This window comes from Calypte anna, chromosome 4A, assembly GCF_003957555.1.
Source record: "Calypte anna isolate BGI_N300 chromosome 4A, bCalAnn1_v1.p, whole genome shotgun sequence".
Lineage (NCBI taxonomy): Eukaryota > Metazoa > Chordata > Aves > Apodiformes > Trochilidae > Calypte > Calypte anna.
This window is the reverse complement of record NC_044248.1, coordinates 35,146,862-35,172,832: the sequence shown is the minus strand read 5'-3', so window position 1 is coordinate 35,172,832 and position 25,971 is coordinate 35,146,862. Positions and strand designations below refer to the sequence as shown.

Below are 25,971 nucleotides of genomic sequence, written 5' to 3'. Positions count from 1 at the left end.
TGAGGGAGATGGGCTTGTTCAGTTCAGCAAAGCAAAGGCTTTGAGGAATCTCCTATCATTCTTCCATCATGGATAGAAGTCTAAGAAAACAGAGCCAGCTTCTTTTCTGAGCTTTTCTAATCTCTTCTGAGATTATTAACACAGGGAAGGTTCCTACTGGATACAATAGGAAATTTTTTTTTTTTTTTTTGCTTTGAGAATAGTTAAAAAAAGGAGCAAGCTGCTAAGATAGGCTGTGAAACAATAGTCTCTGAGGTTTTTAAGAACTGCCAGGTCAAAGAAAACCCTCAGCAATCTGGTCTGAATTCAGTGTGAAGAAGTTGGTCTAGCTGACCTCCTCAAGGTCAATTGTAGTTTATCATATAATTCTGGAGCCACCCAGAACAGAAAGCAAACTACTTTTCCAGAGTAGTTTCCTAGTTGAATTATTCAGAATAAAAATTGTTCTTGAATATTGCTGTACTCACTTTAGCTGCCACTTAAGGGTAGCCTCTGGCAGACAGGGACACTCTCACAGCTGGGAATCTACAGGTAAAAAGCCCACAAGCCCCAGAAATGCAGGTGTCCTCCTTATTACAGTAATGCCAGTAATATGCTAGGGGAGAAGAGTGCCTACTGAGAGAAACCAGAACTCCTAACAGACTCCAGCAGTGCTGCACAGGACAAATCAGGAAATTCTGCAAGGTGCAAATGAGAGCAGCTCAGCAGATAGGAGTAACATTCTCTGGCTTCACACAGCTCAGATCTTATTTCCAAATTTAAAAAAAAATTCTCATCAACCAGGTCATCACAGCACACCTGGTATGGAAACCAGTCAGATGCACTCTTCTGCTCTAAGCTCTGCCCTTCCATAAGCCCAGTCCTTGTTAACCCTCATACCTGTTCTCCTCTGTAGATAACATATTCAGCATATGCAAGTCCATTCACGCTTGGCCGGCCAATAACAGAATGGTGCCCTGGAGGGGCATGAGCCATTTTCATTGTGCTGAACTGAAGAAAGGATTTTCCAAGGGTCACTCTACAAAAGAGCATTTGTCTAAAAGGAAAAAAAGAAAACATTTTAACATATCTTGTGAGATGTATGCTTCCAGAACAATTTCAGACTTTTGAGTTTATTTCAGTTAATTTCTCAAAGTTGTGTTAAAAAATGCTTTCAGAAACCAGTTCTAAGGCTCTATAAAACATGTCACAAAAAAAAAAATATCTTTCCTGACCCGCAGAAGGGAAAACACACTCTTTGTTTAGCCCTCACGTGGAAGTCTGTTCTAGTTCATTTTATAAAAAGCAGTTGAAAGAAGCTGAAACTTTGTGTTCCTACCAGCAGGGTGTGGACAGGTGTCAAAGTGCAAAAAGCACATTGATCTACTCCAGTACAAAACAAAGCTGTTATTAAGTCCTGTTCACTACCTCCAAAATGATCTGATCCACAGTATAACACTGTACTGCTGACCACCACTTTGCACTGCAGTTTTCTTCTGAGAGTGACTGGGGTTTAATTGCTATTTTCCCCTGACTCTTCATTTTCAAACTTGCTGTTTCAAGCCTCCTTCCTAAGCCACATTTCATTTTGATTTATACTCACTCTATGCTTAGATGTAACTTTTTGACCTTTCTGTGGGACTTGTTGCATTTATATCCTTTTTTTGTTCAGCCTTGGCAAATGGAAAACTGCATTTTTCCTGCCAGGACCAAGCTCGAGTGAGTATTATTTTCCCTAGAACTCAACCTGTGCCATGAGAGTAAAAACCAGGACAACCAGAATTACATACAGGGAACTCTGCTGCACTCATACCTGTGGCAGATGTAACAGGACCTGTCTTTGTGTGTGGGACAGCCTGTTCCTCCCCCTATGCCATACACGTATTGGTTACTTTTTGAGGAGTTCTCAGCAAAGTAAATTCCAGCTCCAAACATTCCTCCAATGTATGCATGCCTCTCATCAAATCCTTTGTGAATTATAGCATTAATAAAAGGAGACCCTGGAATAAAATGACACAAAATGATCTGTTATCATACATTCTTGCTTAGCTATATAGTAATATAGGACTTTATGTCAAGAGGAGCTTGTCTGCCTCAAATAGGCCATTAAATCCCAGAAAGTGTGCTCAGGCAGCTGGAAGGGGGCGATACCCAACAGGATGCAGTGATGTGTGGGATTTATCTGTTATATACCAAGATCCCACGTGTGACTCATATTTCTTACTCATTTCACAGATCTCATTAAATAGCTTTGCCCCCACTCACATTTCAACTCAGTTTATCTTGTCCATGCATACCTTCTCCAGCAGTCAGTACCAGTTAAGAAGGGTCAAGATGTCAGGACAATAATATCCCAAACCAATTTCCCATGTAGAATTATAGAAGGATCTAGGGCAGGACCACCCTCAGGCAACTGTCACTTGTAGGCACTTCTGGATGCTTCTAGAGAACATCTTGTTGAAACAAATCTTTGGTTTTGAGACTTTTCTCTGATGGCTGCCTGAAGTGCTGGGGTAAAATGCTTTGACTGTGTCCTGCTCCACTCTTTTATAAGATACCCCTGTCTTTCTCACAACAATATAACAACCTCCCAGCAGCTTTACTAGAAAAGACTAAGACAGGGTTTAGGGAAAAAAAAAAAAAGTATTTTTTTAATCTAGTGTAGCTTTTTAGACTGCAGTAACCACAAAGACTAATTCCACCACCCCCACATCTCCACATTTGTATTGTGGAAATACAGTTACTGTACAGGAATGTGCCACAATAACATTCACATTGACTTGTGGGTCTCTGTAAGGTTTTTTCTGTTTGTTTGCTTGGTTTTGGTTTGAATTCCAGTAGATAAAACCAGAGATCACTTCCTTACCATGGAACAACATGCGCTCGTTGTGATGGTTATGATTCTCCTCAGACACCTCCTTCTGCCTGTGACAGAATCTCTCCCTCAACTTCTTGTTCACAACCTTTTGAATCTGCAGTGGTAGAACCATACTTGAATTGGAATTGAAAGGGAATACAGTCTCACAGAGTTTCTAAAAATTTAACAGGGAAACTAAGACATATGAGTGGTGTGAAGAAAACCCATGCCTGTTCTACACGCAAGGCTGAAGTCCTTCAATCAAGTTGATAGCACAGGTTCACAGATGACTAAAAATGCTGTAAAACTGCAGTTAAGTTCTCAGGCTGCTTCCCTCAGAGCCTGTAATACCACCAAAAACTACAAACTGCCTGAAACTCCTTCTTGCTTTGTATTGACCTCTGTTGAACTTTCAGGACTAGCGTTTTGAAGCTTGCTGTCTGGTTTAGATTGAACAACTTCTGAGGAAAAAGAAAAGGAGACATGCTCTTTATCTTGAGATATCTTCCCTAATATCACTGTGGCTTTAGTGATGGACTCCACCTTTGGTTGGGAGTAGGATGAATGATTTTGCTTCAGGATGTAGGATCTCCTTGAGCCAAGTTGCAAGGTCACTGCACAGCCTCACAGATACACAGCAGGAATTTCCAGGAGCTTATGAACAGAGTTCTTTTCTGATTTCCTCTATTTCCTCCCCTCCAAAAGAGAAGAAAGAGGAAGTACACTTTCCCTCAGAAAAAACACTCCACTATCTGATACGCCAGAGATTGTAAAATGTATCTTTCTAGTTGGCACAAGCGAAGAAGAAGGTATCAAGATCTATAGCAGCATAAGGAGATGGAAACTTTTTGTAGGAAGTCATGCTCATCCTTTCCCCGTGCCCAAAAATCTTCAAAAAGGCAAGAAAAGTCTACACTGAGAAAAAAATCTGTGCTGCAAAGTAAAATACAGAAGCTATAGATCTCTGAAACTAAATCAGGCTGTGAAACACGTCAGGCTCTTCACGACTTCTGACCTTCACTATCAGACCTTCGGGCTCCTTTAGGAGCACAAGTGGATGTGTGCAGAGCACCCCACCAGTCTAATTTCAACACTTAGCACTTGCTGTAACTCTGCTCCTGAATATTATTTCATCTTTATATATAAGAAGGCTATCAATTAAACCAATTCTGCCTGCCTGTTTAAGTACAAACTTACTTTACCACATAAAATTAAGAGGTTTTGAAACTTACCCTGATGACATTGTACCTGTTGAAGATCCCACCAGCATTTCCACCATCCCGATGCTCCCGGATCGTACTCTGCATCTACATAAATGAATGCAAGGGAATGTTCAGCCCACAAAGCTTGCTAGCAAGACAAACTATTCATGCAGTCAGAGAATCAAAGAATCACAGAGATTTAGGGGTTGGAAGGGACCTTGAAAGATCATCAAGTCCAAGCCCCCCTGCCAGAGCAGGGTCACCTACAGGAGGTCACACAGGAACACATCCAGGTGGGATTTGAATGTCTCCAGGGAAGGAGACTCCACAACCTCCCTGGGCAGCCTGTGCCAGTGCTTTATCACCCTCATTATATATATAATATATATTATTATATATATTATACATAATATCTCATTATATCACTGGAAACAACAATCTCAACTGAAATTTGTCAAGGAGTGTCAACACACTCCCCCTTCCTCAAAACTCAGTTTTAAACTGAGGTACACCCTTATTTCTTTGGTACCCAACAAACTATGCTGTTCCACAACGGAAAAACTGGATGATACAATTACCCAATCTTGTAACAAAAATCTTCATAGGAAAAGGGAGAATAGTGGCACTTGCTTTCAAAATTATACACAGATAGAAAACCAGCTTTGCACTAGAAAAAAACTCAATCTTTGAAAATGAATGTACAAAAATATAATTTTTAAGTAATAACAGATGTGTTTATAATAAATACAACTTATGTTTCTTAGTGATAAGAAAAAGCTTGCACTATAGATTTTTCTATGTCATTAGCAGTCCCTTGGAGTTTCAGGAGTTTCACGGTGTCTTTTCAGAGGTATTGGCAGCTACAGCAATATTTAGTAGCAGCTCAAACATCCCATTTGCTATACCAGAAAAGTGACACTTTCTCTCAGAGAAGATTACACAAAAGACCTGCACAAACTCCAGTTAGCGAAGTTACTAAAGAAAAATACTCCAGGCTAAACTGGCAGCAATCCTGAATAACCAGACTTGAAAAAAGACTTTAAATAGTTCATTGCTACACTATAAGAACTACAGTGTAGCAAATGCACAGTAAAAGGGAGCTTCTTCCAAACACAACTCTTCAGAATGTGTCTTTTCTGTTATGGTTTTTCTTTTTAAAATGCTACCTGCTTGTAGTTTACTTTAATAAAAGAGCATGTGTGTGTGGGAGGCAACATTACAGTCAATGCTCAATTATGCAGGAGCTGTTTATCTGGGTTACAGATTAACTAAGTCACTGAGACAAGAGAAAACAAGCTGGTTCACAGGCAGAAGCAGCCTGAGCACATGGAATGCCTACAGACTTGCAATGACTTGATCCTTTAAGTCTTCATTTATGGCCTTTAATATTCACAGGTCCACCTGTCTCTGGAAAGCACCTTTGCTATGAGATGACATCCAAAATCTAACAGTGAAAGGTAAAAATGGGGATAACATCAAGAGAGCAAACAGACCACTTACTTAAAAAAAAAATGGCAAATGGCAGGACAGGGCAAAATAATTTCCCTCATTGCTCTATTAAAAAAGACAAATGAAGAGCACTGAACTTCAGGTCAGACCTACATAATTCTTACCCCAATACATATTTTATCACTTTGAGCATGCATGGCATAATTTAGCTGTGAGAGGTTAAAATTGAGAAGAGCAATATAGTGCCACTGGAGCATTAAGAAAGGTACTTGCAATACCTCCTCTTCCACGGACTGATACTCCTTATCATCAGGAGCAAGATCAAGGAGAATGGTCCCCTGGCTCACGCAGTGGAAAGTCAAATAAGGATTGGTGCCTGCAAAGAGAAGGAATTAAAGGAATAAAAATCAAAAGGAGGAAACAATACCAGCTCTATCTGTATTCATCATCATTATTCTTCTTGTATAACTCTGGTACAGCAGAAAATGCAAAATAAATACAAAACACAACCTTGAAAAGATACAGTGCTTTTGTTACCAGCAAAGGATTAGTAAAGAGAGAAGGAAAAATACATGGGGGATCTAATTGCATTTTACTCAAAAGAAGCATCTGAGAAGCATAAAATTCCATCAGGTCCACCCTTCAGGATACAGCTGGCCTGTGGGTAGATACATAGGGAAAATCAATCCAAAAGCACCACAGCTGCATCAGGGGGGTTTATTGCCTGGAAAGACAACCCATCACTTGGTGCTGTATCTCCTCAATACTTACTTTACCTGTCACAGCCTGTCCAGCCAGCAGGTCTGCCAGCAAGTACATTTTCTGACTTCCAGGTTCTTTCAAGTACTGGTGACAATGCCTGTACTTACAGAAGGTGACTTTGGGAGCCTGTTGTATGTGACACTTAAGACTAGTTGGTGAAAATGTTGTATTTACCTTGCTGTCCTCCCAGAAGTCTCTCTACACCTTTTATTAATTTATGGCGGTGTCCATATGCATTGATCCCAATTTCTTTAAGCTCCTCATGCCCCATGTCTGCCAACACATCCAGGGTTATCTAGAAAGGCAAAAGACCACAAAAATCACTTGCCAAACCTGGCCTAGTTCCCAAGGCTGAAGACCCAACAATTCAGAAGCTGGAGTGTATTCATGGTGCCATCAAGGCAGTACTTTCTGTTTTGGTGCCCTTCTAATTGCTGCCACCTTCTGGCAAACCTCTCCCTATCACAGGACCATACCCAGCTGCTACAGCCCAAAGTTGGGCAAAACTTGTACTTTTCTTTCAGCAGTTAACAAGAGATATTCTCACAGCAGGTTCTCAAAAACATTTTCACTTAACAAGCACACATAGAAATGCTGGGACAAATCTAGGAATACTTTTTAAGCATTCAAAGTTTCACATTGCTGTGCAATTCATTATTTTCATGACACAAACAGGAATGAATATTCCATAAGGTTACTAATGCATTTTAAGTATGTTTCACATAAACATGATTACAGTGTGTATATATTTATGTGTGCACTTGCATGTGTCAACCCAGTGGGTCAGCTATGCTAAGTCATGCTCAACCATTCCACTATATAGAATCACAGATCCATAGAATTTTCAGGGTTGGAAGGGACCTTTAAGATCAACCAGTTCCAACCCTCCTGCCATGGGCAGGGACACCTCCCACTCAGAGATGTCTCCCTCAGAGCCCCATCCATCCTGGCCTTAAAAACTTCCAGGGATGGGGCTTCCACCACCTCTCTGGGCGATCTGCCCCATATTTCTGGAAATAATTAAAATTGTAAGGACACATAAAACTATGAATTTGGTTCCCACATATGCATACGTCTGCAATCACCAGACCAGGTTTTAAATTTTAGGGTCACCAAGATAACTGATGGAAACAGAAAGGTCATAAAACATGATGTCAAATAAGCATTTTTTTTAAAGAACAGGAGATGAAGCTGAATAAAGTACATTTTTATTATTATAAAGCAATTGTGCACTGAGGTGATTCTCTGAAAAACAAATATTTAAACTGGAGGAGATAATTATATAAAATATTCTTCATATTTACTCATTAAACAAGGAGGGGAAGCTCAGCAAATAATGGGAAACCATAAAACTTGATTGAAAAGAAGCTGGATTATTAGCACATCTAGACTGGCACATATGAACCCTGTCCACTAGTGGTGAGCTTACAGTGTTGATCAAAGATTGGACTGGATGATCTTGCAGGTCTTTTCCAACCAAAGACATCCTGTGATTCTGTGAAACTGAGTGTCACTAATTCAGAAGAATGTAAGGCACACAAAGAATGAGCAGCTACACTGAACATCTGTCCAGCTGAGCTGAAAACAACTCTATGGGGACTGCTGTGAAAAAAACACTGAAGTCATTCATCATGTGTGGTGGAACACAGAAAAAATACAGAAAAAACCCAGATACTAGAGAGCATCAGGAGGAAGCTAGAGACAAGGTGAGAAAATGCATATGAAACCTTGGCAGTGACTGGAAAAAGCAGCTTAAATCAATAAGCTTAAGGAAGATGACTTTGTCACTATTTACAAGAGGAGATAAACTATCTCAAAATGATGAATGAATATGGTGAATCTGCTGTGAATTATAAAATCATAATAGCAGAGGAAGATCTTAAAAACATGTTAGGAGTTAAGGAAGCAAAAGCAGAACAAAAAGAGCAACAGGAAGGTGCAAAAAATATTAAGAAAAAAGAAATGTGAGTAGAATATAGGTTGGTTTGAAGTAGGTTTGTTTCCTGATAGAAGCAGTTCCAAATTAAAGAAAAGAGCTTACACTTCACACATAAAAAAGGGAAAGAGATTATGCACCATTTTAAGATGCCTCTTGTAGATTTCATGGAAATAGTTGGAACTTTTTCTACATTTTGAACCCTGATAAAAGGGCTCCCTGACCCCTGATAAAAGATGAGCTGCAGAGGCCTGGAAAAAAAATAACCATCAAATCCAGTCTCTTTCACTCCTACTTTTCACATCCATTGCTATGTCCATCCTGCTCATATAAACAAATTATCAATTTAAGAGATAGTATTAAAAAAGAGAGTCTACAAATACCCTAGAGGTACTTCTGCTCTAAAAAGTAATGTAAGCTTGAGAAACTGTTACATTAGTTGTATTCTGTTCATATATTGTGAAACACTGATAAATCCACAGGTTTATTCCTCCACCCTGCAATTCCATTTGAAACCTCTTAGGCCTTCCAATCCCAGTAAATGCTATAGTACTAACCTATTAGGAAACAGTTTCTGCACACTCTAGCATGACTGCACCCTGGTAAACTAGATTTTAATTTCAGTTTATAGTCGAACTGGAGGGTTTCCTAGATCTTAGCCAAGTGGCACACACAGCAAGACAAGTGGCAAAAGGCTTGTTGGGTATCAAAACTGCTGAAGGACAAGTGCAGGTAACATTCCAATGTAACTTTGTTATAGCCATTATGTTCAAAGTCCACAAGGTCCAATGGAACTCTCAGAATAGAAGCCACACACGCATGATGACTGCCAGTTTAAGTGAACTACACTGGATATCCAAATCAAAAACCTAACATCACATCTTCAGAACAGCAAGGAAAACTACCAATGAATTGCCCATATGCTTTATGGTGAAGCCGAGAATCCTGTGAAAATTTCTTCTTTTGTTTTTGTTCCCTTTTTCAATTTAGGAATGAAAACATCACTCAAATTTATTAGATTATTCTATCTTTAAAGCATACAGAGATGAGGCTTGCTACCTACCTGTTCTGTCTCAAATATGTCCCGAAGGTGTTCAAGACCTAGGCTTTTTAGGAACTGGGTTATGTTCATGTCAAGACCAGAAACTGTAAGAGAAGAAACAAGTTGTTACATCCTATGCACCTGACCATAAAAAACCCCCAGTAACACTGATTATCTAAAAATTCCAAACTGATTATTTTTACAATCAATTTGTCTACGTCTATAATAAACAGTCCACTTCTACTGGGTGAAAGCTCAGTGCTATCAAAGCTAATCACTTTTTCCTCCTCAGAATCAACTATTAAAAAGCACAAATGATTTGTGGCAAATACAGACAGGCTCATACTGAAAAGAGAAGGAAAGGAAGGGTGGGTGTTGTTTTTCTATGAAATCACCTAGATGCTGACATAATGCACACATTCCAGACACTAATCTGGAGGTTTTAAAAAGCCTTCACAAAATCTCTCAGTCATCACAATCATAATCCCTTCATCAAAATAATTCTCAATGGATTTTCTGTAAAAAATCAAGACAGAACATCCGGGCACCTAATCAGATCTGCTCTGGTAGCCAAACTTATCACTGATAACCAACACGGATGAACAGCCAACACCGTTGTTAAAGAACATGAAAACAGAGAGAGCAGCATACACTTTAAAACACAGAAAATAGTTCAAGCTGTACAATGCTCTCTGCCTAGTCAGATAAAGCAAGGCCTATTGTGACACTAAGCTACTGTACTGGCAATGTAAACTTATCCAGCAGTAAATGCACCTTCTCCTTCCTTCCTCTCAGTTCCTGCAGCTCCATCACCAGCATTTGATGCCCCTCCTACAGCTAGTTCTGCCAGTGGCCCAGTGAGGTTATCTATACTGCTGGCAGCAGAGAGGCAGGATGGTGTAGATGCTGGTGAGATGAGGGAGGCACTAACAACAGTGGCTTGAGGCTTAAAGCACGTGGGCAAAGCTTCTGGAGGCATCGCATCTATCAGCAACGCTCGGATATCATCAGCCTGAAAAACAAAAAGAACATTCAACAGGAGGTTCTGTTATCACAAGTCAATGACCTCTGGAAAGAAATTTCCTTTGAAGTGAATTGATTGCTCTGTTGCCCCATTAATAAGAAAAATGTCAACTTTTGTAACATGGGAATTCATGGCTGCAAGAAACATCGATTCACTGTGCAGATGTAGGTGAATTGGGTTCTCCCCATTTCTAAAGGTATGTGAGAAGGTACATCTGATTGCCTTTCTGGCAGAATGACTTCACAGGTATTACAGTCAGGAAAAAACTTTACATCAACTTCATCTGAAATCTTTTACAACCTGGGCCAGGCAATGCCACCTGGTTTCAATGTCAGGTTCAACTTCTGACGAAGCATTTTGCAATGGATCAGTTTTTCAATAGAAGGACACTATGATTCCCTATGATATAACCACATCTTAGAGTGTCAAAATAGAAAAAAAAAAAAAAAAAAAAAAAAAAAAAAAGCTTCAGGACAAGTATTTCAGATAGGTTTATTTCTGGCAATGAGACTGATACCAGGAATGAATTCTTAAGCAGAAGCCAAACCTTCAGTGACAAGACACATTAAGATCTCAGCCAAAGGAAAAAAGCCTGGACTGATGCTAAAATAATTACCAACAGGCATTCTGGAGATGCTCATCTCTGCCTCAGCACTGCTGGGCCATTTAATATGCAGAGCAAGTCCTCCAGTGCAGTCTGTGGCTGTCACACCAACATGAACTTACTGTTGCCAGGTCTAGAGGTGTCTGGCCCTCTTGATTCTTCATGGTTGGATCTGCTCCATGAGCTAACAGCAGAGCACAGAGTTGTGTCCTTCCTTTTTGTGCAGCTTCATGCAATGGTGTGAAAGCCCATTTATCTGTTGCATTTACACATGTATTGTACTTGATCAACAATGCTGCTATGTCCACGTGCTGGAAAACACAAGAATATCTTAATCAACATTGCTAAACATGTATTTCCTTTTTTTGTGCTGGAGGTAATGGTGCTTAGAGATCCCTGTAATTTTTCTTTCCTTAATTCACTTCTCTGCTTCCTGTGTCTAGGTAGCAGTGCACCTCTTCAGGTACTACTTTATATAGCAGCTCCACAGCTGTTAAATCTGTATCTGTGCACATCCACCAGAACATGTGTAATGGGGATAAGGCACAGAATTGTATTTCTGCCAAATCACCCAAAGTATATATCATAAAGTTTGTGTCAGCTGTAGAGGCACACACCATTCTCGAGCAAGCATAAAATCAACAGAGTTAACTGCCAAAATATTTGTAGACAAATTTGAACAGGCAACACAAACTTACAGGACTATAACATTTGAGATATGATACTAGGAGCTCTGAAGACTCTTAACTAAATAAGATGATGGAAAAACACCAAAGATTGTTGTGTTGAGTCTTCCTAAAGAAGGTAAGGCAACTAGATTAGACTGGCATTATGATTTTTAGTAGTGAGAATCAGTTAGAATCAACCTCAAACCTGGTACCAATAAGGAATCTTTTCCCCTTGCATAAAAAAGGTGTAGTTTTCAATTGCTTGAAAATAAAAACACATGATCTTTGTAACAATGTAAGATCTAAACAACATCCTGGGAATTTATTGCTTATCTGCTTATTGCAGATGTTGTTGAACAATATTCCTCAGCATTAAAACTCAGTATCATAAAAGAATTTTGTGATGCATTTCTAAACCTTCAAACCTTTTGCTCTTTAGGACACTGAAAGAATCAGTGCAAATCATGCATGCTGACTTTCAATGACAAGCTCTCCCTACAAACAGGGTGAACACTTGTGCTTTTTATTTCATTTGGCTCTCAAATGAAAGCAATTGTGGTCCTATTATGATCATCTCTCTCAGATTCTGCTCTACTTGTGCCAGGGCCAGGCAGTAAAAGGCAAAATTTACCATGAGACCATCAGAAACAGTACTTGAGCTTCATGTCCTCTGTCAGACTGTAAGTACATTGCTAGGAGTTTCTCAGGCACTGTTGCTCTACAATTATTTTAAGAAATTTCTCATCCACAATTAGCAGCTGCTTACAAGCAATTCCTCAGGCAGCTGAGCCTGAGGAATGCACACAGATGTTTCCTCCTATATGGAGGAAAGAGAGGCTACTTAATACAAACCAGTTTGAATCAGCCACTGCAACCCCACTGCAGTAGACAGCTTGCCCAGGAGGCAAACTACAAACTCAAAGCCCTTCAACACTAAAGCTTTAGCTCCCCACCAGGGATCAGCTGTAACAGACCCTCACTTGCCTGTCACCACCTAGACACAGTCTTCAGATATTGCTCTCTCCCTTCCACTCAAGTCTTTCAGCTACAGCTTGAGTTCTTTCCTGTTTCAACAGCCACCCCAAATTTAACACTGTTCAATGCTGTGCATGTGCTTGCCTGCATAGAAGCTATGTTACAGTGATCTTTCCAAACCCTTAAGTGCCACAGTACACCTGAATCTTTGTCAAACTGAACCTGTAGGACTGCGAACAGAACTCAAAACAGCAACTTAACTCAACAATGTCTCGTGCCACCAAAACCTTAATTATGTTCACAGCAAGACAGCTGCAAAGTACTTGTATTTGGTTACAACTTTAAGGAGTTTCTTGTTGGTTTACTCATAACAAGAATGTCTGCACCTACCCCATAGGATGCTGCATTGTGCAGGGGGATTAATCCTCCTTTGTCCTGGGCATTAACATCAGCACCATGCTCAAGAAGGTATTCAGCTACTTCCAAATTGTTGTAACCAGCTGTAGAAAAAGGCACAGGAAAAAAACCCCAATCGGGTATTAGAAGAAATAAGCTAATCAAAAATAATTAGACAGAAAAGGTAAAGCAAGTTTTTGACTGCAAAAGCTCCTTGCTCCCAGTAATTGTTACCTTCTGAAATAAGAGCTGCCATATTTAACAACTTTCTGTAGGGGAAAATCTATGAAATTCCTACTATATCAATCCTGGTTTTGGTGATTAACTGCTATCATAAGCATACAAGCCTTCAAAACCTGGTGAGTCACCCACCTGCAAGATGTAGTGGTGTTGAATTTCTCCCTTGGGTGTCTCTGCAATTGATATTTTCTTGAGTACATAACTTCTGCACACGTGCCAGGCACCCCTTCTTGGCAGCATCAAGCAAGGCAGCATCTCCTCTCAGTAAGTCCTGGATATCTGTGTCTCCTTCTTTCACCAAATCCAGAGGAGTGTTCCCATCTCGATTCTTCTTTGTTGGATCAGCTCCATGCTACAAGGAGCAAAATGGAATGCTGGTGTCACAGCCTTGAGCAGCACAGCAGTGCATGTATGTCACTATAATATGGCACAAAATAGGAGGCAGGGGATTTCACTGAGCTGCCATCATGAAGTAACAACTCTAGAGGTTAGTAGGCATGTGAGAAAAAAATCCAAGAGGCTGATGCCTAAAGCACTAGAACGCAACATAGCTGTGTGAACCTCAACTTCACAGCCAGGAATAGCAGCTCTCTGTGAGAGCTCCCACTGCCCTGCCTGCAACTGGAGGAGGTTCAGGAGCACATCCTGCATACAGCTGTACCCTACTGTCACTGCAGGTGCTGAAGAAAAGCCACCTGCAAATACCTTGCCAGCCAGTCCTTGCCTCCTCGTGCAAACTGGCTGGCAGAGGCATCTCCTCAGTGCACCCTTCTGAGCCAAGGAAGCCAGACCCTGAGTTCCACTGAATGCCACCCTACTATTGAAAGTGATTGCTTTAGAAAGGAACTAGAAAAAGACTCATTTTCCACACTTTCCAATAGATAACAGCACCATCCCGAACAACCTACAGGTCCCGGAAAGCAGCAAAGACAAGATTTTGGTGGGAAAGTGCATTTGGATGAGATGACTGCTGGAGTAGATTGTATATGTGCTGATAAAACCTGCAGATCAGCCAGTGATAAGAACACAGTACTGGAGCACGGGACAAGGAGGGGAACATACGCCTACATACAGCATATGGTGTGAATCATGTCCACGTACAATTTTTGTGGGAGGATAGCTCCTTCCCTCTTAGCTCTCAGCAGCAGTGGGAAAAAACAAAGACAGATAAAGCAGAGGCAGCTGCTGGCACCTCTCTGGCTGGCCCTGTCAGAATAATCAAACATAGTGGTCCAGCCCCTGCCAAAAAGTCTACACTGCCACTTCTCACCAGGGATGCTAGCAAAGCTGTGCTAGTCTGAGCCACAGGGAATGAGTTTTGAGATGGGGAGAGCAGAAGGAATTAACTGCCTTGTATTTGGAAAGAGTCCAGCAATGCTCAGGGTGTAAAGGGTAAACAGCAAGGGATAGAAAGAAACAGCATATTGATTAATACACAGGATGAGTCCCACACTTGTGGTGGTTTCATGAAAAGGTTTTTGCACAAAGCTTTTTCAACAGCAATGAATTTTGCAAGATACAACTTTAGATCCCTTAATTTAAAACTCACAAAAAGTGAAACTATTCACATACTCTCCCATCATAAATACCTAAATGAAGAGGCAGTGTCTTCTGAGACCCCTTCAAAGGCACAGAAACAAAGGTAGGTGGTAATTTTAAAGAAAGGTGATAAAAGCGAAAGCCTCTCCAGAATGCCTGTATGTTTTTGCTTCCTTCTTCAAGAAGAACAGGACAGAGCACAAGTCAGGAATTGTCAAGCTCAACATCCACAGCTCAGCAGAACTGACAGCACTGCCATCTGGCATAAGAGAGACAGCAGGAGAAGCCCTGAGCAAACTGCAGCATGAGCACACAGCCATGGACATCCAGAACCTTTACAAAATTGCATCACCTTAAGGGTGTATTTAGCTCTTGTGCAAGAGGGATTTCAAAAAGAAGGATTTCAGCACTCTTCTATTTCCTGTTGTACATCTATCTAGGACCCCTTGAAAACAAAACCCAGCTACATTCCCAGTGGATTGATCAGAAAACTCCAGAGACCTCCAGTGGCTGATTATGAGTGCTCTGATAGCTTCAGCTGTATTCAGAGTCTGTATTCAGGTTTTACTACCAGAGCCTTCATTATGCCTGCTCCACAGACATCTCTGAGTATCTCCTGGTTTCTACTGCAGATGTGTTTCAAACTGATGTGCTACACTTTCTGAATGCTCTCTGGGTAATCAAATGAAATATTTAATGAGACAGGAGGGAAATAGCAAGGCTTTGCAGCAGCAAATGAAAAGAGAATTGAATGGGGAGGAGTCTCATCACTAAGACTACTCATGTTCTGACTTTTTCCTACTTGAAATGCTGTGCTTCAGAGGGATGTGAAGGAGTCAAGGCTAAAACAGGAAATAGATTTGGAAAGAAATTGTACTCTAGCACTCTCTTTACCCTCCCACGGCAGGATATGACCTTATGTTAAGTCTCTCAAACTCATGTTTCTCATTAGAAACATGCTAGCATTACCTCATGCTTTTTACAAGTTCTTCCAGTAATTATAATGACTCTTTAATCCACAGCATATTAATATGCATTTCCTCTAAGAGCTTGATAAATTACACATTAACATAACAGTTTTAAATTTCTCACATGCCAGACATTACAGCCCACCTTCAGCTATCATGCTGCATTATACTCTTGCATAAGTATTTACAAAGGTTTAATTAAATGCAGTAACTGTTCCAGAAAAGGATGAATAAGATAAGGTAGATTTTTTTGTATTTTTACACAAATTCAGATGCTTCTTCCAGTTTGAAAGTCTTATTTGCTATCTGGCTAATAGCATTACTAAATGTACTTGGAAAGAGTAACTGTACTGATGATTCTTTTTAAGTGAAATGATGTGACATGTGAACCATGTGACAATTTTAAGATGGAAATAGATTTAAAGACATCACGAAGAACTCACTGAATGCAATTAACTTTGCATTAATTAATTACTCGTCAGCAAAAATAACCATACACACATTTAAAGACACATCTGGAAACACATCACATACTTTTAAAAGCAACTTGCAGATTTCGTATTTTCCTTTTGCTGCTGCTTCATGTAGAGGAGTGAATTTCCACAGGTCTGCCACGTTGACAGAAGCACCGTGCCTCACTAAGAGCTCAGCCACTTCGTAGTGTCCATAAGAACAGGCATTGTGCAGGGGCACCAAGCCACTAGTCAAAGAGAAAGTAATTAATAGCTATAGAAAATTAAATCCAGTATGCAATCATACAAAGTTTCAGCAGACAAAACTCCCACTTCTGCCAAACATTATTGGTATCTTTCAGTCTTTCCAATTTTCATGGCTCTATTTCCCTGCTATTAAAACATCAGTTAAAATTTCATTTTCATTTCAGTCCTCATCCAGGAGACTTAAATACAAAGCAAGCACAATGTTACTACTTCCACAAAGAAGCAACTTCACTGCTGTTAATTTCAGCCAAATACTGAATTGCAAGAATCACGAATGCATATTTGAGTGTAAATTTCAGAAATGTTATAACACTAGATAAAGGGTCTGAAGTACAGTTTTTAGTACCAGAGGCATGACAGATACAGAAAGATACCCAAACATTTGTTTCAGGGAGAGCCTGAAAATTCAGTGTTGGAAATGTTTTAGGATTGGAAATTAATTATCCCTCAACTTGAACAAATACACTACAGGGAAAGATCAAACGTGACTGTACCACTTTGCATGACTATTTAGAAAATAATGCAAAAAATACCCCCTGTAAATTGTTTGTATTATTTAACTGAATATTAGCCAAAAAGCTACCTAACTAATAAAAGCTAAATGTAAGAATTAGAAAAATGACCCGAGACAACCCCAGTACTTTACTCCATGCAATTCAAAACTGATTTTAGATCACTTGTAGTAAATTAAAGGCTGCTTTTAAGCACAGGAAAGTCTCCAAAATGGGCAAAAAGGGGAAGAAAAGGATCACGTATTACTGTGCCAGGTATGTACTTGACAACTTTTCCAAAAGCTAAGTATACCTTAATGGTGTGTAAGTCTCTCTACAGTGATGTCAAGAATAATGCAGAAAAAGAAGAAATAAAAGAGAAAAATTTTCAAGAGAAAAACATGTTACTGAAATCCAAAGCAAAATGAAAAAAAAGGGGTAGAAGTCCCACGCTAACAGAAAACAGTGAACTGTGTCATGGAAAGAAATGTACCCTTTATCTTTGGCATGCACATCTGCCCCATGGTGCAAGAGATACTCCACCACTGACACGCGGTTATACCCTGCAGCAAAGTGCAGTGGCGTTGAATGACGGCCTTCCAGATCTCTACAGTTCACATTCTGAGGGCTGCAAAGTTGCTGCAAAGACAAAAGCATAAGCCAAAATCCAATACTAAACTAAAACAAACAAACTGAACAGAAAAAAACACCCCTAAAACCAGGCAATCAAATAAACCCTCAGAAAAGAAAAACCCCAAACTACCAGGCCTAGACAACATTTGATCCCTTCATATATACAAATTTTTAGAAGTTAGGTTTCAGGCAATTTCCTTCCACTTAGGCAGTGGAAACAAACAAGCAGCTATTTTATGTTTTATGTTTTAAGTTTATGGCTGGAAGTACTTCTATAACAAACAAGACTTGAATGATAGAAGCAGTATGTAGATACATTCCTAATGTATTAGAGAGCATGAGCCTTTCAATCTTCAAGCACCAGGTTCAACAAGGGTATGTAACTTTCTCCAGATTATTTCTCCATATATCCATTTCCATCTTATGCTGTCTACAGAAATCTAGAGATATTGAACACGGTAGTCAAAGAAACTGCTGCTGCTTGAATACTGGTATGTATCATGTTGAAGTTCAAAGTGAGAATGCCTATGGAACAGTCACCTGCTGGCAATTTTGCCTTCAGACCAAATAGTAAAAAAAAAAGATCAGACCTTCCTGTGACACTGGGATTCCATGGCATGACCTTCAGATTAAAGATGGCTTAAAATGTGAAGCCTGTTACCTGTTAAAACTTCTGTTTTCTTGCTGATTAAATCATGCACCTGAAGCTTGTTTCTACTCACCCATGATTCTGAGAATTTCAAAAATTATGGCTGCATCTGCAATATTGCATCTGAGTCCACTCAAAATGGAAAATTAATATGAATTGCTCAAGCTTACCTTCACAGTTTCCAAGTCTCCAGCTTTGGATGCTTCTAATAACCGATAATCCACATCAGATGTACGCACAGGTGTACTTTCTGTGGGGGGGAAAAAGATGTTTTAGGATTCCTATGGATCATTAACTTTTTATCAAATTGTGCTCAATATATTTTTCAAACTGAGGGGAAAAAAAAAAAGTCTTTTGTAATTTGTAAAAATGCAGCTGGAATTGTGACGTTCAAGTTCGTATTGCCTAAACGGCTGAATAAAGAGCCGCTCAGACTTAAGACTCTGGAGCTTTCATCATTCTGCCAAAAAGAATATTTCAATGATTTTCTAATCCTGTATAGGGCCAAAATGACCATTTCTGCAATTAAGGTATCTACCTGCTCTCTGGGACAGATTCAGAACTTTGCTGAGGATCAGAAGCACCTTTCTCAAAATCTTCAGCAAACTGCATGTAGCAAAAGTGAACAGTCAGGGTTAAATGTGCTCAGTTCAGCAGCTGAATTTACAGCCTTTGCACTCTGCCCTTGTGATACGTCTCATACTATGAAGGAGTCACAAAAGGATGGGTTTTCTAAGATGGCTCTGCCCAAATGGTGACTTTCTCATCGTGTTCTGCACCTCACAGCAACTGTGTGATTCTGTTCCTTCTGAGGGAGTGGTTAAAACCAGAATGAGAGTTAACACAGAGTGGTTAAAAACAGAAAGAGAAGAGTGACACAGGGATTAAAATGAGACCTTTCAGAGAAATAGCTTTCTTCCTCTTTAAGTGCCTATAAAACAATGACAGGTTTAAAGCTTTTTAACCTCATTAGAAACATGGCTGTGAGAAAGCAAGTGTGCCCTGACGGAAGAGGAAGAAGTGGCTGGAAAGGAGCAGTAGATTAGCTTTCCCTAGGGCTGCTCAGTGTTGCTCAAGAAGATGAAAAGACAATCTTGATCGCTTCATTTTTAATAGAAACTGCTTTCTATTTCAGAATCCATTTCTCTCAGGCTCAAGGATTTATGAAATACAAGTTTTAGCAGCATGTTACCTGATCAGTGACAGAAATGACTGCTTCATGTGAAACAAACATGGCAAGGTGAACTTGGGGTTGCAATCCTCTTATAAGAATGCCATATGAAAGTCAGAGTGTTGTAACAGGCTAAAGTCTTTCTAGGTGGGTATGTAACTCCATCAAAAATCCTTAAAAGACTTTTTAAAATGTAGAGAGCTGGTACTATGTTCTGAGAGAGAACTGCAGAGACATTTTGAAAAGACATTTCTTAAAGACTAACACAGTTCTCTGCAGAATCCAGTCACTTCCTGACTTTGCAATCTGTGACTCTTATACAGGAGTGGAAAATGGGTAGGAAACTATTTATTGTCTTAAGTAGCCATCCTTACAGAAAGCTATCAACTAGGCTATCAGTTCATTTTGAGTACTTTCTGCTGCAGCCCTATTTTCTCTTGTTGATCAGTGTTTTGTGGCCTCTGGCTACCTCCTTGGCTCCACACTCACTGCAGGACGATGAGGAGGAAGTGAGAAGCAAGATCTACAAATTCAACTGTTAGGTGAAGAAAGCTCTTAGTTGAAGAAAATGCAGAAAAAGCTCAGGGAAGAGGAATAGTGGCACCTGTAATACAGCCAAAGCTGCCAACTCCTTCCCTCAAGCTTACTTCAATCCTCTGGAGCAATTCCACTAGCGAGTAGTTAGACTCAATGACCTTAAAACCCTAAAATGATTCTGTGATTCTAAGTGATTCAAACCTATGCTGCAAGAGAAGGAGAGGAGCAGGGGGTTGACACAGATGTTGCTGACTATAGGCAGTGTATCATGCAACAAATTCCTGTTACTGGAGCAGTTTATAATTTCAGTTCACCCCTTCATCTAAAGTTCTTCACCTCTCTTCACTCTCCCCAACAGCGGCACCACCTCAGTGTGCTGAGACAGGGATTAAAATAAGGCTAATTCCTGTCTATCATGGAGCCAAACTCTGTGCCCTAGCAATTCTTTACTTTTTCTTTGGACTCCTGCCCTTGGTCTTCACAAGACAGGCAAGATCCTGACTGTGGTCAGGGTCAAATAAGAAACCAATCAGAAACACAATATAATTACTACAAGGAAGAAAAATTTCAATTCCACTACATTAGAACTTGAGTACCAGAAGGCTGCACTGGGCAAAGAAACAAAACAAAGTCTTACTCTTCAACAGAAGCAAAATTGGCAGCATTTTCTTTGTAAAAGTTAACAAGCCCATTTGGTGATGTTCTTATGGCCATCCTTCTGCCAGCTGCAACCAAAATGACAAGCAGCTCGAGTACAGCTGTATCCACTGGCCACTATGACATCAGGAAGTTGTTTTCATAGTTATCTCCCAGTTGAGAAGTGGCTTATCAGTGAAGTATGAGGAAAAAAACCTAGTACTATGTGGAAAATATTTTAAGCTGTGAACTCATGAGCAATCTCTATTAAAACAACTCCAAAGTAATAAAAACCCCCTATTTCTCTAAGCCAATCTTACAAAAATGATCATGCAGTAATGTTTTGTGAATAATTTCAGCATTCATGTACTAGCTTTGAAATACAAAGTGTCAACAACCCTGCATTATATGTGTTTTTTCAACTTTGAATCCTTCCATATCTTCATGGATGCAACAGAAAGGCTGCTGCCTCTCAAATAAAAAGCAGCACAGTGTGACATCTGAAATTAGTTTTCCTGGAAAAGGTAGATCAGTGAAAATGAATTTTTAATAAAAAAATCAAATTAGTGTTTCCAGCATACTTGTAATCTTACTATTTTTTTGTAAATTAAATTCTTATTCTCTTAAGCAGCAGGAGAGATATTGACTTCCTTCTGATTCACAGCTAATATTCTTCTCTCAAAACACAAAAATACAATCATGTGCATTCTTTCAATAGGTAATGCTACCTGTGTAACCAGCTCTGTCTCAGGAGTGGGGAGACAGAACAGTCCCTCCTTGCACTGTTGTAAAATGCCTCTTATTTTGCCTGTTTTAAGGCAACATTGTTGAGAACATGGAAGGAAGCAAATTAATTTCCTAGCTACTATTGGTCTTCTCATCTATCTGGTATCTCCTTTTCTTTGACTACATGCATACCCCAATGTAATATTAGTTACTTGCTCTGTGGCAGCTACTGATGCAATTATTCTTCTTCCTGTTTGCAAAAATTCAAACTGATGTAAGAGGATGCAAACTGTCAAGCACTTTGATGAAATATAGTGGCACTCTCTTCAAACATTTATTTACCTTTTTAACATAAGATATAAATGCTATGCTATCTAAGCAGTATTCAGAGTACTTTCACAAGAAAATCTCTCTCTGCTGGACAAGCAAGAGATTTGAAACAAAGGTTCAAATGGTTTAGCAACAATCAGTAATTTTCTGCCAGTTACACTCTGTTTGTAACTGCTAAAGTATGGAGTACCTACCAGGATGCCAAATTAAAAGAAAAAGGTTTCTCACATGTTCAGCAGCATTCTAGTTACCTTGGAACCTGTCACAAACATACCCCAAAACTCCCCACCCATCTGCCCTTCCCTCAACCCCCTCTGCAGCAACATGTGCTAAGATGCTTATTTGCTTCCTGATTTGCACACAAGCACCAAACTGAGCAGGGCTTTTTGGTTTTGTTGTGGTTTATGTCTAAGAAGCATGGTGTAGCACATGGTGCAGCACATGCTGTAGATGTGTGCGCATTGATGCAGGAGGGGGGGATGAGAAAACTTCTTGAAGTCTCATTGAAAAAGAAGTAAGACCCACAGCTACATACAAAGAAAAGGGAGAAGCTGAGGTTCAAACAGACAATCCTTTATTTTTACGCACCACTTAGAATCTGTTGCACTGCTTCATTTCCCATCTGTGCTGCTGTGAAGCCTTGCAAGGAGATGATGGAGGGATCAGAGCCGTAATTCAGCAAGAGCCGGCAGGTTTGCAAGTGACCCGCTAATGCAGCTCTGTGCAGTGCTGTTTGACCAAGTGTGTCCAGTGCATTCATCTGAAAAATCAGCAGCAATACAAAACATTGTTATAATTAAAAGCCTGCACCTTTCTCTGCCCTTAAGAAAAGCATTAACAGGAATTTTCCGGCAGACAAGTTTATCTATCAATCCCTCTGCATTGCAATTAGGCAGAAACAAATGACACAACAGATGAACACTGCAATGTAAAGATAATCTGCAGTAGGTGCTTTCCTGTCTTTTAACAATGCAGGTTATTTGTTTGCATGGCTAACAGACGATGCAGGACCCCCAAGCCCAAGCTTTTGACATATTCAATGGAGATCAGCCTTGTGTAAGAAAAGCAAAACTCTCAGAGAAGATGAGAAAGAGGCAAATAATGAACAAAACAATAATAAAATCTTCCAGCTTCAAGGAAGTGACCATCTGTCACCCTCAGAAGGGCAATTAATATTATTCATTCCTAACAACTAAAGCAAAACATCAGCAATTACGAATCTTTGAACGAATGAGGGAAAAAAAAGATGCAGAAAGACCATTGTCTTCCTCACCTTTTGTATTTTTACAGAAATACTAATTGGAATAATTTGTAAACAAGTGAAATGGAGAATTACTTTCACAGAGTACATTCTATGGGAAAGTTTGTCTGTATGTCAAAACAGAACTGAGTATCTAAATAACTGAAAGCATCTCCATAGGTTCCCTATCAGGGAAAGGAAGAGAATAGGAGAGACTTAAAAGGCAGGAAAAAAACCCACCAAAACCCCTTAGGAAAATAACCTTTCAAGATACACTGTACCTAGCAACAATCCATGGCAAAACTAAATGCAAATGTCCAACAGTTTTTTTTATCACTTTATGAAATACAGAACTACTCTATATTCTCTGCAATCAACTAACACCCAGTTACCTGTTTCCAAGCCTACAGATTGCAGGCTGTGAACTGCATACCAAAGAGTCTCTGTTACCACCTCTCTACATTCTCAAAATCTTCATGGTGGCAGTGAACAAAGGTTTTGCTGGTTATTTCTCACCTAAAATGCAGCCTGCAAATCCTACTACTTCTCTGTGTAACTAGTGAGAAAACATTTTAGGAAAGATAAATATTTTGTAACTAAATGAAATTTAATAAGAGGGGTAATTATGTAGAAAGTATCTCCTGCCAAACAGGTTAAAAAAAAAACCAACCCAACAAAAAAACCCAAAAGCCCAAAACTCAGCAATTAAAAAATATCAAGCCACTGAAAAGAAGGAAGAACTACCACATAACTGAACCTGAGATAGATTTGATGCTGCCTGAAATTCTTCTATAGCCCTGAACAATTCTACAGGAATTTCTCACATGACAAACCTCTCTTTCAGGAAGATGTAGCAAGAACAGCTCTGCTTTCTTCAAACTGTGCTCAGCTGATGCCACTTTAATGGGATTTCCCTAAAAGTTTTGTTTTAAATAAAAACTTACTGCTATCATACATATTAATTAGATGCTGAATGTCCCAAATCCATCATTTTGTTCAGTTGATGATCCTTATCTGTTTCAGGACACCAGATACCTTTCACCACTGATAAGGGCACAGAGAAAAGCAGATGTCTGGGGCTGTACAGGTTTAGTGATGGTAAAAGCAGAATAAAATGACACTTGAGGATTCTGTTCATAGCTGATAACACTCCATTATCCAAGGAACATAATTAACATCATCAGTAACACTGAATTCCTGCGTTAAACATTCCTGTGCTGAACCAATTGCTGAGAAACAGCAGCAAGGTATTCATGCTCCACAACTCGATATTGTGTACCTGGAAAAAATGTTAATATTCATTTGAAAAGAACACTGGCAGAGTCATCAGATCCAATATCTCACATGTCCTATGCAGGTCTCCTTTCACCTCCAAATAATTATCTTTGCCAGTCATCAATTCCTGTACCAGAAGAAAGGCAGCCACTTGAAGAAAAGCCAGCATCCTTCTGGGACAAAGAGGGGTGTGGCTGACAGGCATACACACACCAGATCAAGCTGTTCTTTTCCTCACTAGCAAAATTAGGTTTTGCAGGGTAATTTCATGGGGAATATGTTCACTTTGAGGCAGACCTGCTCTCACCACACACGCAGCACTTATCTAAAACCAATCCAAGAATGTACCAAGGCTGAAGACAACAGGATTTATTTCCAAATAAAAACCAATCTGAGCATCACAAATCAACATACAAGCTGAGATCAAATTCTCATAAAACCCCAAACTGGTAAGACATACGCCTGCCCAGCAGTATATAATTTAAAATTCAAAGATGACATTTAAACTCAATTGACAAAGTGTAAGATGTATATCTAAGATGTACAGTCTTATTTGTGTGCTGAGAAGGCAGACTGTTCTGGCTGCAGTAATAAAAAAAATGGGAAATATTCAACAGGTACCTTCTATAAGCAGTCTGAAATTGCTCTGGATTACTTTACAGATGAGTTTTCTGCAGAGTTAGAAATACAGACTTGACAGCTTTTATTCCACAGCAACTGGCTCTGGATCCTTCCCCTTTTAGCATGAAAACAGCCACTCTGCTGCTTAAACCACAGCATAAAAGCAGAATGCAGGTATCAAACGAAAAGTGAATTTGAGTAAGGATTTTCACTAAAAGATACCATCCTGTACAGTATTTCTCACTTCAGAATTTTTTCTGTTCTTTCCTTTTAGCCCTTTCATTTCCTCTTCTCTAGTAGGGATTTATGCAATAGAAATCAAAATGGTCGCGTGTCAGACACTGGAGAGATTTTTCCTCCCTGCACTGCTGCTGGCTCAGAGCAGCACACAACACACAGCTCCAGCAATATTCCCTTGGCAGGCAGGCACTTGTGGCAGCCCAGCAGCTGGGATCTGTTCAGGAAACTATTTTTGCAAGTCATCACAAGCACATCAACTTTATGTTGGTATCAATGTCCTAAATACCCTACTACATGACACTACAGCAGCACAAAATGCAACAGCTTCCAAGCACTGCAATTTTCTCATTGCAATTTCTGCATTCCAGTTTAGAAAAGACTTTAGTCTTTCTCTTCAACACTAGAAAGCCTAATGTCTTTCTGAACATATTAAGTTATCCACATATCTGTAAATTCAGATGAGGAGATAGTTATAAAGTACCAGCTATCTAGCAATACAACAAAACAGGAGGCAAGCCACTCTTTTATTAGCTCACCATCTTCATATTTTCTTTTTAAACAGCAAATTTTAACCATCTCAAAAGATACAACTGTCACATTAATTACACATTGGCCTAATAAAACAATAATTTATTTTGAGGATTCTTTAAAGAGCATCTGTTTCTAGTTTTCACAAGGTACTTTGAGGATATCCAACATCAAATAAAGCAGTGGTGTGAAATGCTGTTTCACACTGCAGTTCAGCCAAACAAGTAAAAATTGGACATTCAAAACTACATGTTTATGATCAATGTTCTTGAAAACAATAAGAAATCCCAAAGTTCCTCATGTGTGCTTTAGATTTACAGTTAACAATCACCTTCTGCAAACTCAAGTAACAAGCTGGTGCAGGTATCTTCACTGGCCATGGAATGGGCATTGCTTAGGCATACCATGGTGATGTGCAAGTGATGTGCACCTGAGACTTCTTTACAGTTCAAATTACATATCTGGTCCATATCCTCAGTAAGAGCCAGCAAGACAAACCATAACAAGCAATTTGTGGGCAACACTACTGTTCTT

General features: G+C 39.6%; 1 protein-coding gene across 1 annotated transcript in view; it reads right to left on the bottom strand.

The window, feature by feature from the left end:
- The window catches only part of TNKS (tankyrase), a 133,023-nt gene that overhangs the window by 5,888 nt on the left and 101,164 nt on the right, over positions 1–25,971 (bottom strand). Inside the window, exons 12-26 of the mRNA XM_030449543.1 lie at positions 22,122–22,293; positions 18,304–18,383; positions 17,345–17,490; positions 16,176–16,341; positions 13,267–13,486; positions 12,889–12,998; positions 10,978–11,166; positions 10,002–10,239; positions 9,249–9,331; positions 6,424–6,544; positions 5,766–5,863; positions 4,069–4,143; positions 2,846–2,951; positions 1,793–1,979; positions 880–1,036 (exon numbers count right to left, since the gene is read on the bottom strand). Of these exons, the coding sequence (XP_030305403.1) occupies positions 880–1,036; positions 1,793–1,979; positions 2,846–2,951; positions 4,069–4,143; positions 5,766–5,863; positions 6,424–6,544; positions 9,249–9,331; positions 10,002–10,239; positions 10,978–11,166; positions 12,889–12,998; positions 13,267–13,486; positions 16,176–16,341; positions 17,345–17,490; positions 18,304–18,383; positions 22,122–22,293 (2,148 nt within the window). The remainder of the gene's footprint in view (positions 1–879; positions 1,037–1,792; positions 1,980–2,845; positions 2,952–4,068; positions 4,144–5,765; positions 5,864–6,423; positions 6,545–9,248; positions 9,332–10,001; positions 10,240–10,977; positions 11,167–12,888; positions 12,999–13,266; positions 13,487–16,175; positions 16,342–17,344; positions 17,491–18,303; positions 18,384–22,121; positions 22,294–25,971) is intronic.